This window comes from Anneissia japonica, unplaced genomic scaffold, assembly GCF_011630105.1.
Source record: "Anneissia japonica isolate Jap-2015-1 unplaced genomic scaffold, ASM1163010v1 scaffold287752_len1182401_cov188, whole genome shotgun sequence".
NCBI classification, from domain to species: domain Eukaryota; kingdom Metazoa; phylum Echinodermata; class Crinoidea; order Comatulida; family Comatulidae; genus Anneissia; species Anneissia japonica.
Genome location: NW_022687544.1, coordinates 118,377 through 131,878, shown reverse-complemented (window position 1 = coordinate 131,878; position 13,502 = coordinate 118,377). Strand labels below are relative to the sequence as shown.

The following is a 13,502-nucleotide window of genomic DNA, read 5'->3' as shown; positions in this document are numbered from 1 at the left end:
TTGAGTACATAAATTGAAATATTAAGTATTGTAGATTAATTGTAGCAAATCTTAGCAAATATAACACATGATAACTTTGTGTGAATGCTGGGAATCATATGCAATTTACATGCATCTAAATGTAAATTTAAAAGAAATTGTGTTACCCAAAAATTATAATAAAATTAAATCGCATGTTTTCTACTTTCTAAAAAGTAACAGATAAAAAAACTAAGTTTTTAATTTCAAGTTTATTGGATCTATATGTGGCAGCAAGAAAAATATGTGTGTACCGACAGAAAATAATGGTACAAAACAGTGGACAGTATAATGGTGGAAGACAAAAGGCATACGTAGAAATGTGCGTATGGAATGTGCATATAAGCACGAACATTAGTTCCTAATGGATTGCATTAAAATGAATTAAATATCATGAGTGACGTGGTAAAGTCACAAGGTGGCTAACAGGCAGGCAGAACACAGTAGCAAAAGAAGTAGTTTCATTAACATTGGTGTCAAGATTGGAATAGTTCAGGCAGATCTGAGGAGATTGGTGGGATTTGTATTTCCTTGTGCATAATATTGGGAAAATAATAATAATAATAATAATTTGACCAAATCATACAACCTATTTATGAAATTTTATTTTATGTAATAACAGATTCAAAATAAATATTTATATAATTATGTGTTTATGAAGTCATAAATTAATATCATCTGAAATTACTGAAATATTATCCTTTTTTGTGCTTGGTCTTATTAATTTCCTAAATATCAAGATATATATACTGTAGTGACATGGTTCCTTAATGTCATCTCTAAAAAACAGGCTCCCAGTGGGAGCATGTGTCTATGCCCTATACTTATCAGGAAATGTGTGATGTTTTTTTTTTTGACTTCTTGTGACCCATCATGCACCTCACCGGATTTACTATTTCAGCCATCTTTAACTGCCAGATGACAAAAGTGTCTTTGCCCCCGAGGGGGAATAGACACAACAAAACCTTTGTTCCCCCCCTCCTAAACACCATATTTCATCTCTACTTAATTATTCTGTCTAGTTAAGCCGGCTCGCAAAGATAAATCAATTTTAGATTGGTGATCTTTCACTTGTCCATAACAAAGAATATTAATCTCAGCACAAACCCTATAAATTCAAGTACATCAAAGTTTGATATCACAAATCTTGACATAATTATTCAACCAATAAATAATTGGTAATTACGGCATACATTTGAAAAAACAAAGGGACATCGGGTTTGGTGAAAGCATTTTAAGCAAATTTTTAAAACAAGATCACATGAAAATGGGTGGTTATCTTTCATGTTTAGGCCTATGCCCAAAAAATCCAAGGGAGGCTCTGAATAAGTAATGACACTTAATGTCAAACATGTATGCTTCTATTAACAATACAAATTAATTAACCATTATTCAAACTTAGTGATATATGAAGTGGTAGAGCTGTATAGCTTGGTGGTTAAGAGGCTTGCTTTATGACCCAAAGGTCAATGGTTCAAATCCTGTCAAAACCCATTTAGCAATGTTTCATCATCTTAAAATAAAATATTATTTGATTTTTTTAAAAATGTTTAAATTTTAAACAAAATATTGAGAGATTATGCTGAATACCATAATGTAAATTTATATCTTTCTGAAATAATTTCAAAACTGCTCATAATTATGTTTCAAAAAACGTAAATTACAAAACATAAGAACATAAAAGGCAATGTCAAAGTAGGATCATTAATTCAGATCTCATTAGTATGATCGTGACATATTATATTATGACCCTAACATAAACCCTGTCTTGGACCGCAATATAATGTATTCTTCCTCCACAATAAACAAGTAGTCCAATTCATAATCAACTACACATATTTAATTCTTACAATGGGAAAATCCATTTAGACATTTGAAATGTTCACGTTCATCTTCACTGAAAATCTACATATGGTTCATGAATACATAAGTGTATTTCTCAAATAACTTGTTCAAGTTCAGCTGCAACAAAAACTCCACACCTCCAGGTTGCTGACTGTGAAGTCTTCTTCTTGTGACAAAACCTCATTGTCGAACGTTTTACATGTATGGCTGCGACCGTGATACAAGTCTCCGTCTAACCAGAGTCCAAACTTTCCACTGGGAAAGACAAAAGTAAAAGATTCAAAAAGCTTATCAAAACAAATTATTTTCCTTTCAAAAATTGTTTATACATGGCACAACTACACATATCCACTATTAAAGTTAATTAGGCATGCTTTTTTGTTATCGTCTAGCAGTTAACCCTGTAAGATCGAGTAAATCCTGTATGAAGGAATGATGGGATGAGTCATGAGCTAAAGATAAAATGAATATAAGACCTGTCCTAGAAAGATCACTAAAAAGTCACTACAGTATACAACACCACACATTTCCTAATATCTGAATCCCCATGTGGTTACTTTATTAGTAAACATAATACTTGCACACTAAGGCTGTATAGGGCATAGACACATGCTCCCGATGGGAGCCTATTTTTATAGCTTGTTAGCTACCCTGAATTCTGGAAGAACTTAAGGGGGGATGGGTGGGCGAATGAATGGGTTAGTTGGAACTTATTTTTTCATTTAGCAAGATAATTCTGCCAAAAGCATGTTGTACGTTGAAAAATCAATAGAGGGCGGGCTAACAGCTTTGCTGAAGGTTTTAATGAATGGTCATATAAACAAAGCAATTTTGTGAAACCACTGTAGCCAAACTATTGTCTGCATTACAAGCTCAACTATCAAACTCAACTCAACTCAACAACATTTTCAAATGTGTGAGCTTATGTGCATCCGCATAGTTAGTAACTTATACATTTACAGTCAAGAGGTAGTTACGAAATCACAAGTTACAATTACAATTACAAATTTACAATTACAATTACAAATAATCAATTAATTAAGTTTACAATTACAAGTTTTATCACCTGAAATATATAATGAAAAGGTTTTGCATAAATGCACACTACTTACTCTCCACCGCCAATGGCAATACTGTCGAGGTCACCCTTTACAAAAAAATTGTTTTCGCCTGTCCACTTGTAAACTATCAAATCTGGCAGGAAATGGTAGAGGAATGTCTCCCCTGTCCCATAAAAGTGATCACTCATTTTCATTGGGGAATTGGTGAGGGCACCAAATAACTGTTGAGCAAATAAAAATTAATAACGAATACATTATTGGAAAAGGATTGTTCTACTATAATGTAAGGGGTGTCTTCTCCAAGAGGAAAATATCTTTTGCAAGTAACTCAATTACGACTGATGTAGAATTAATTTCACTATCTGTAAAGGTCCTAGTCTCTTCTCATTTTACTCTATTGTTTAATCATATGAACGACACCATAACATCATACCACTATCACGATCAAGCATAATTATAATCACCATCAAACCACTATTATGGTCATAACACATCCACTGGATGAACAAAGCACAAAGGCACAGGTGTTTCCCCACTCACCCTATTGTCAGTGTCTTTGATAATGATCAACATTGGACCTTCTTCCCCTTGCATCTTTCGGTATAAACTCTTGAGACTGAAGCCATGCTCTGCTGTACTGTACACTAGGCACCATGAGTGACCCTCGATACGGGCTGGCATGTATTTCCCAACAACAAACTATAAACAGCAAGTCATGAAAAAAAAAAATGCCGGTCTTTATTGACCTCGGTGAATGAATCTGCAAACTGCACTAAAGCATTATGAAGATCAACAGACAGTACAGATACTGTATATATATATATATATATATATAAAAAAACAAAACGACTGAATGTTCATTGGCAACTTTCAATGATAAACCAAGATAGCAGCAATAAACATGATAATAATAGTTGATGAGGTTGGCAATAAACCAATATGTGGAAGTATTTGGCATCAGCAATGTACTGGGCTTCCAAATACAAGACTGTACATATGAGTCAATATTTTGAATATTTGAAAACTAAGGGAAAGGGTGGTTAGGCCCCCAGTTTTTAAATATTCAAAAATCTGTATCTCATTAACCATTCCCAAGATTTTTCTGTCACCCTTTTTGTGTCTTGGAATAATCAGTTGTACAACATATCAAAACATTTTTTCCCTCTGGAACCTGGCTTTAACACACACAAAAAAAATGAATCCTTTAAATATTTTATGTTTAATAATGTTTTCTCTAAAGGCTTTCAATATATACTGTAGTTTCAAGAAATCGATCTTTGCTGCATTCATTAGCAACTTCAATGTATGAAACATAAATGTTTATATATTGCCTATGTATTAATTTGCTATAGTTCTGTTCAATGTATTTTGTTATTATTTTCATCACTGAATTTTGAGTATTTAATTTGAATTTATGTGTTGATATTTGGTTTGCATTTAATTTTCTTTCATACCTACTTGAACAATTACTAATATCTTTAATAAATATTTTAATAGGTGTTATGTTTGGGAAACAGCATCGAGACGTGGTTTGAAGCTCTGTCCACACAAGCAAGTTATGTGACAAATACTGTAATTTTCCACACAAGCAAGTTATGTGACAAATATTGTAATTGTCTGGCACACAAGCAAGTTATGTGACAAATACTGTAATTGTCCACACAAGCAAGTTATGTGACAAATACTGTAATTGTCCACACAAGCAAGTTATGTGATAAATATTGTAACTGTCTGGCACACAAGCAAGTTATGTGACAAATACTGTATTGTCCACCCAAGCAAATTATGCAATACTGTTATTAGCGCAGGGTCGAAATATTCATGTTCTCAATAAATTTTGTTTTAAAGTTTTTTTTCATTGAGTTATATACAGTATCTAAGGTAAACACATGAATTATATTATGTTATATACCTGATACATAGATTCTAGGCATCCGATTGGTTAAGAAGCAGGGCAATAGAAAGTACTATTCCCCTCAAAAATAGTACTTTTTTGACCTGTCGCTATGTGCAAACTTTAGGCCCACTACATCGAGCTGCTGACGGTAAGAGGATTGCGACCTCTACGATGAGATCTAAGCCTTGACCGCATCACAGATCAGTGAGTAGACGATAAACAAATATGGAGGCTGGTTGTTTTGAGGTGAAGAAGGACTAGCCTAGGCCTAGCATTACTTCTTGATTAAGCCGATAGCAAAAGCACCAAAAGACAAATTAAATATGTCTTAACAATATTCAACAAATATTGCAAGACAATGGGTGCTGTTGAAATTGAGGAAATAAGCAAAGAAGAGTTAGACAAACTCTAGTCGAGCAGGAGTAGTAGTAGTAGGCCTAGGCCTCTAATGATAGGCTAGGAAGTAAGTACTTTTTTAGGCCTCGTAGAATCTATGTATGAGGTATATAAAACAAATACTGAGTGCTCTAAATTTGGGGAACAGCGAAATCTATTGCCCCTCAGTGATGTGGAGACCGTAGCCTATCTTCCCTCGGGCCGGCCCTCCGGAAGATAGGCTACGGTCTCCACATAATCTTGGGGCAATAGATTTCACAATTCCCCTCATGAGCAGTCAATATTTGTATATTATTTGATATGCCTATATATGGGTATGATATGATATACAAATATTTACTGGGTTGAGTAATTGGGTCATAGTTCAAAATATTGCCCGATGTGATCTGGAGGCTGTGCTATGGCCCGAGACAAAGTAGAGGGACAGATCACCAATGGCTATATTTTGAACTATGACGTTTTATATACCACTACATTGATTGTATGCATTAGCGGACGTGGCTGGAACTACTCTGTTTTTAACCAATCAAATGCCTAGAATCTATGTAGTCGGTATATAATACAATATATGGGTGTGATACAATATCATCATGTTCATATACGAGCATCATCATCCCTACATAATAGCAAATCATGTGTCACAGAAAATTTTATAGTGTAGACAGGCTTAATAATAACAGCACTTTAGTACCCTGGATATTTCTTAAAGTGACATATTGTGATTTTGATGTTTAAATTTTTCCAGGAAAAGCAAAAGCAAATTAGTTTGCATATGCAAAGAGTATGATTGCTGTTACATACCTGGCGTATATGTTCATTAGTAAGCAAAAGAGTCTCCCCGATAACATCGGGGAGAGGAAGGTCTCTTTCACACTCCAGGATGGTCATGCGACGGCGATTAGCCTCATCTTTGGTAACAATCTATAAAAAAACATTGTTCCAACAATTGTTTATTTTAATTTATGAAGCAAATTATTCAAATGCTATTAATTTAAAGTATCAAATAAGTTAGGAACTAACAAATGAATTCAATAATTCATTAATATCATTTAAAGCATTTGAGAGAATTCAGTAATCACTCTCTAGTTGGTGCAGACAGGTAAAATCATATGATGATTTCATATATAGGCTAGGCAATGATCGCGGCCTCCTGCCTACATGAAATTCGATGCTTGAGTCTTTAAAATAAGTGTAAAATATTCAGTTACTTTAGTTTTATTAGGGTCCATTGATTCAAGGAATTTCTTAGTTTTTCATACATAATATTGAATTTGAAATAAATTCCTTCGGGTTCTAAACAACCTTGTTTTATAGCACACATATACATGCCCAGTCTGGTTATAATACACATACCTCCCAGTCTTTTTCTATTGGATCATGGAAGAAGTCTTCAACGATATTCATAGAAACGTCATCCTGGTCGATGAGTATAAATCCAGTTTCATTATGGTACAAGTCCTCCTTGCCATAAACCTCAGGGGACCATTGAAGGAAGAAATCGTACAGAAGATCCGCTCTAGAAGAGGAATACAAAGAAAGCAAAAAAGTATATTAAATAATACTGCATATTTTGTAATACACTGAGAATATATAGGGATAAGGCTTTACACCATGTGTTTATAATTTATTTATTACATATTCGGCACAAAATTACAAATCAGAAAATGGCCAGGAGTGCCAAGAGGACATTAGGACTGGACACAAGTTGTGGGTATCCTCTAAACCCCCTGACCACCTGATGATATGTATCATCAGGCATTTAGAAATAAGTTATCTTTGTGCCTCTACTTGCTAATACCAATCCTGTGTGTATTATGTTCATTCTCAGTCTAGCCAACAAGCTCCAAAAGGATAGCCCACACCGCTGTGTGACCGTTTCTGTGAGCAAACAATACTTGAAACTTTTAGTTCAGGCAATTCTCTTACCTGTCTCGTGGAATAGCAAACCAGTATTCAGGTACTTTTCCTCTGGCTTTAATAGCTTCTGAATCTCTGTTAGCTATGAATGTTTTTTGCATCGGTCGGTATACTTTCAAACAAAGGTACAGGGGTGGATGATCATTAGGTTTTGCTGGCTTCGGTTCGAAAGCTAGAAGGAACAAAGAACCAAAAATTAAAGCAACATTTTAGGATGAATTTCTAGATACTTTTCTCCTCTTTCATTGCTTCTTCAACTTCAAGCAATCATGATGTGGAATTTAAATATTTAATAAATATTTGCTCACTGCCTAAAATTTAATTGCAAAACCAAAAAGCAATACAGTAATAGCCTAAATATATGTAAATAAACACCTCAAGTACAATGGAACAATATTGTTCTTCTAAGATTATATATTATAAGCAACCAGCTGTGTATTCACAAACCCCATGAAATAGAACCAAATCTGATGTTCCCTCACCAAATGCCACAAGAAATCTAGCTAAATTCACAATGAAAATCCATATTGGTCTTCACACCAAAATGTGAAAGAGGCAGAACATAATATATTACATATGCATTCAGGAAGCTGATAATGATGTAGATTTCCTATGCCAAGTTCACAATATCACTGACTTTGAAAGTACATCTGGTAAACATAGATTTGACAATCAAGTGTGATGTAAGTAAATTACTTGGTGCAATTTACTAATCAATGCGGTCCATTTACGTGTATCCTATTGGGTCAATTGAGTGGGTATTCTAGTGCGCTTTCTCTCAAGAGATACTTTCAAAAGGAAACATGAGTTTCATAGGTTGCTGTAATCATTACATTGAGTATACAAAACTCAGAAATTCATTGCTGTTTATCTATATAGGGGTGTGTGACTGACCTATGTTCTTTGCTTCCTATGATAAATTACTTTTTGCACTTTGTAAATGAAAACCATGAATCTGATATGATATTATTGTAAGAGATATATTAGATATGCTTTTATATCTTTTGTTTGTTTTATAATTCCACACATAAAAGAAGTAACACGTTGGGAAAATACACTCAAGTTAAATTATGACTCAAAAGTAAATCTTGGTAGAAATGGAAAGTATTTGGTGTATTTATTAAAATAATTTTCGTTTTTTTCGTTTTCTATTTGAACAAGTTTTCGTATAAAGCAAACAAAGTAAATAAAAACTGTTTTACATCCTAACATTGACGTATTCATGTGATTTCACCCTTTAATAAGTTATTAACAGTAGGTTGATTATAAATGGTGTTGCATTGCATCCATTTAGCTGTTTTTATATCGTCAGTTAGCCATTTTCATAGCTCAATTACCCATGGGAAATCATGGAGAACTATATTAGTACAACTGCAAACATGATTATGCATCATCATAAGAGGTATCAATTAAAACATTCAACTTGATTTCAAAAAACTTGATTCCTTCAAAATCTACTAAAATGTATAATATTATTCTGCATTTTAATATAAACACCATGAAGATGATAATTATTTATTTTATTTAATCATTCCTTTTAACTATTGGTAATCAGTAACTAGGGCTCAATGCTACTGTGATATTTGTCTAACTTTAAATACGAAAATAATAGCCCTTATAATCAATTAAGATAATAAAAATACGAGAAATGTAACAATTTGAAGAAACGAAATACTAATAAAATTATTTTTTAAATTTTTTTTTGTAAAATAATTATTCTAAAAGCAATACAGTAGTATTGAAATATTAACAATAATAATAAAACAAAACCCTTTTGTGATGCCAAACTTAAATATCATTTTATCAATATTTATGACAAAATTTGATTATTATTGTAGTGATAGACAATATGCCTATCTCTTTGTCCATTGCATTATCAAATTGATATATTTATTCTCTTATGGTTTACATATGTTGTACTGTATATATTTCTGGTGTACACTATCTCCCCCATATGGTGAATTTGGCAACATTAACGTCACAGATGTTAATTTCATTTAAATTTAGAAAGATCATTTAGCTGAATTCCCTACCGTAGCAGTACGCATTGTCAAGGCGACTGAACATCAAACAACCAAAGTGACACGTTTCAATTAATGTTAGAAATCTATTATAAATAGAACAGCTAGAAAAAAGTCTCACTGCTTATGATGGTGCAAGATGGGAAAAGATATAGTTTGGCGCAGCACTTGAGGTTCAATACTTTGCTGTACAATTTGCTTATGTCCTTGGACAAGGCACTTGTCTAACAACATATATTATTATTATCCTCTGTTTATGATCAATCATTTACTGATCATTTCCAAAACAATGTTTTGCTAAATTCATTAGACTGGTGCCTAGTACTACTCCACATCCATCACCCAATAAACCATGCCCTTTAGAAGTGAAACTAAAAATAAAAGCTCAGGTTACTATTAACTCACATGTTGGCAGCGGTAAGCCTAATTACACATTATTTTTGTCATTTGTACATAGGCCTAAGAATGGTTTCATATTTCGTAGGCTTTACTAAATAAAGCCAGCTAATAATTCTTCAACCTCACGAAAAAGCAAGACTGATCATTTCTATATTTAACTTATGATGCAATAATGAGTATACCATCATTCCTCAAACCATATTTACTCTTTCAAGTAGAGATGATAGAAAAGTGTGCAGTAGACACAAACACTCTGAACTACACAGTGTAGAAACACATTACTAACATAAAATCCTCTACCTGATGTAGTAGCATACGAACACTAACAAAGAAACAAACAACAAAAACTGACAAAGTAAAATCAGGCCCATACAGTTTTACAATACTACTAAGTATGATTTTACGTGATAAAAAGACCTTGTGGTAAGTACTTCCCAATAGATTGCGAAAAGAATTCATATCGTGCCAGGGGTATATTTTGGCATGTTATTAAATTCTATTACGATTTTGTTAAATGTCAACTTCTATATTTGGAAATTCTTTCAAGTGCTAAAAGTTTCTTTTCCTGAGTCAACCTCTTCAAACTTCAGGTCTCTAAAGACCATTGTAATGGCCCTTTGCTACTAATAATTATTATAGCCCTTACCAGGAGACTCCAGGATACTGTTTTTTTTTGCTAAGAAAGAAAGTATAAATGTTCTATTTTGGTTAAAATTTGTGCATGTTACTTAATTCTATTTTGATTTTGATAAATGTCAATCCTATTATGGACAACTTCCACCACTGTTAAAAAAATAATTCACAGACCTATGACTTTATGTTTTAATTTATTATAATAATGGTCATATCCTTAATGGTTATGGTTAATGTTTAATCCATGAACATAACCTGACCTTACTTATAAGTGTATTAAGTAAAGCAAGAAAAACCAAACATTCATATTTTCTCAGACTGATGCAAAAGGGAAAAAATGTGAGTGTATATTTCATATAATTTCTCCACTAATTAGCACTTTAAAATAAAATTTACATCTGGCTATGGGGACAAATAGACTGGGATGAACCATGAACATGTTTAATTTGCTTAAAGGAGAATCACAAAGGACCGAGATTAATGTCTGATAGTATCTAATATATAGCAGAAAAAAACTGAATAAAATGCTAAATATTTCTTAATATTAACTAGTTTTCACTATATGTCATTCAATAAATAATTGGTCTACTCACAGTAAATGTCATAACTGTCTATATATGGTTGAAGTAAAGTTCAAGTAAAAAAAACATAAGGCCAAATAAAAAAATATACTTGTTAAGCATCACCGTTCGCCTCTGATTTTCTAGCTGCCCCTCTTCTTTTTTTTTTTTTTTTTTTGAAAAAATGATGAAAATCAACTAAAAAATGCCGATTAATTGACAGAAATTGATAGTTTTTATTCATCTTGAGTGCACGGAACAAGCTGTGAAGTGCGCCACCAACATCACACATGTACTGTCACAGACATCGGTAGTAGTATGTAGGCCTACCTAGGCCTAGTACATGTTTAATTTGGTTGATTTTTAAATAATAAACAATTTTTTGAAAATGATAATAATACTGTACAATGAAGACAAATAAGCTTTGAAATCAATTATGTACCATAGTTCCACATTTATAGCAGAATAAAGGGGTGTTTACTTGAGTATATACTGAACCATTTAAAAAAAATATAAGTATCAAGTTATTCAAAAACATTAAAATCAAAATTTTGTAAAAATGTTGCCTTTGACCTATTTTGGGTGAAATATCTCAATATGATTTCACCTTAATATGGCTGGTGCAAACCTTCTACCATATGCCTATCAAACAGGTGTTTTATAGCTAATCTCATTGTTAAACCATATCTCCAAACATATTCCATTACTACAGTATAGTCATTTCTTATTTCACAGGTTAGTATTCTATGAATAAATACAAAAACTTGTTTAAAGCAATTAATGTCAATCGTTATCCACCAGGCACATATCTTTTACAATAAATATTCGCAGTACCTGTATTGGCTTTACCAATGTAAAGTGTAGTTGTCTAATACCCCATTCACACGTAGAATGAAATGTAACAAAATGTACCAAATTGTTACCAGGATATCTCCTGAGATATTCCTACTGAGATTAGTCGTATTCACACGTACAATTTCCATCCATGTAAAATCCTTGTAAAGAAGTCATTAGAAATGCTTGGTTGACTCCTCTTGTGAGCAACAAGTCCGTGAGCAACACACGCGCAGTCTAACCTAGCCTAGGTCAGGAGAGACACATTCAAATAGGCGTTATCCTAAGTTTATGGGAGTCTAAAAAAGGAGGGTTTTAGGCAGTATATATTTATTATATTAAGATCGGCCGAGAATCGAACAAGCTAGGCCTAGGCTAGGCTACTTTACTTGCCGTTGCAGCAAATGTTCAAAGAAATCAAATTCATCAGCATAGTAAAAAGCTGTCGGCGAAATATCTGACGTCGTTTGATTATCCTAACGACACTAGAATCACGATGTTTGTTGTTTGATTTTCTTCTCCTCTTCTCATCAATAACCACGGATAATAAGAATTCCTCCATTCTGAATGTTGCAGTACATATAATAAGCAATTATCTAGGCCGGCTAGAAATTAGGCTTGGTTTGTTTTGAAACAATTCGCGCCACACAGCTGGCTAGGCTGTCGATTTGATTAAAATTCCTGGGCATGCGCAGTTATCGTCATGTAACATCTCGGTAATCTTTAGACCTCGCTGATGTCGGTAAAGATTACCGAGCTCTTACTACACGGATGTTACATTTGTTTTACAAGGATGTGCATTCACAGGCTTGGGCAAATGTAAGAATTTGTTACATTTTGGTAGATTTTTGTACGTGTGAATCGGGTATAAGCCTGGTACTGTATATAAAATTGAGTTGCACTCTTTCTTTTGTTTATCAAAGCATGGTTCAATCAGTGATTACATACTGTTGCATCGTGTGGTTTATGGGTTTGACCAGAAAGAACCAGGACAAACTAAATAAGATAATGAAGTTGGCAGGAAAAATTACAGGTATAGAAGTCACTAACATTTAGAGCATATACCAGGAAAACATGTTAACTAAACTTAATGCAATAAGAGATAACAATACCCATCCGTTAAATAAATATATTGTAATAAGCAGATCAGGTAGACTGGTAACAACTCAGACTAATACAGTGCGATATAGGAATTCATTCTTGCCAAGCTTAATCCGTCTATTTAACAGTAACTTTCAACGATAATCATTTCATACTATAGCTAATATCTCTATTTAAGGATATTCCATTACAGTAATTGTAAATAAACTTTAATGAAGAACTAATATATTTGTTTGCTTATGATACATATTCTAATATTGTGATTGTACAGAAAAGAATGATTTTTGGACAGAATGTTTTTAGGTTTGAAGTACACAATGTGTATATAGCCTACTAATATCTTTGTTGTATGTGCTAATATTGTATGTTTAATTACCCAGGAAGACAAATTTCATGTATGACTGAATAAATCGAACTTTGAACCTTGAACTATGGTCGCACAAAATGTTTATGTAAAATTGCAGGCATAATTGGCCGTCAACACTACAATATGATAAATTGTCAACCTTATGAAATTATCCTTGTAGAAATTTAATAATAAATTTTGGCACATAAACTTTGGCAGTTTGTGTGAAATTCAACAGACTCAATTATCCACCTTGTATTGTAATCACACAATAAACAGCTAAATCCTATCTACAGTATGTGTGTCTCCTTGTTCCCCCAATTCTAGGCATGTAGGAATCCTTGAAAATGAGAAAATATGATTTGACTGTTCTTATATTACTATTAAACTGCATGTGAAACAATACTGAATGAAGAAGATGAAGCATGGCTATAAAATGTTATTTCTAGTGACACAGTTGATATGTTCACGACC

At 33.1% G+C, this 13,502-nt stretch overlaps 1 protein-coding gene across 6 annotated transcripts in view; it reads right to left on the bottom strand.

Annotated features, from left to right (window-relative positions):
- Positions 1-213: 213 nt before the first annotated feature.
- Positions 214-13,502, bottom strand: part of LOC117119419 (nuclear receptor coactivator 7-like) — a 65,099-nt gene continuing 51,810 nt past the window's right edge. For all 6 annotated transcript variants that reach the window (XM_033264261.1, XM_033264244.1, XM_033264251.1 and 3 more), the window contains 6 exons: positions 7,144-7,306; positions 6,571-6,733; positions 6,019-6,138; positions 3,465-3,623; positions 2,976-3,145; positions 214-2,118 (listed from right to left, as the gene is read on the bottom strand). In XM_033264261.1, the coding sequence (XP_033120152.1) occupies positions 1,977-2,118; positions 2,976-3,145; positions 3,465-3,623; positions 6,019-6,138; positions 6,571-6,733; positions 7,144-7,306 (917 nt within the window). In that variant the 3' untranslated portion in view covers positions 214-1,976. The remainder of the gene's footprint in view (positions 2,119-2,975; positions 3,146-3,464; positions 3,624-6,018; positions 6,139-6,570; positions 6,734-7,143; positions 7,307-13,502) is intronic.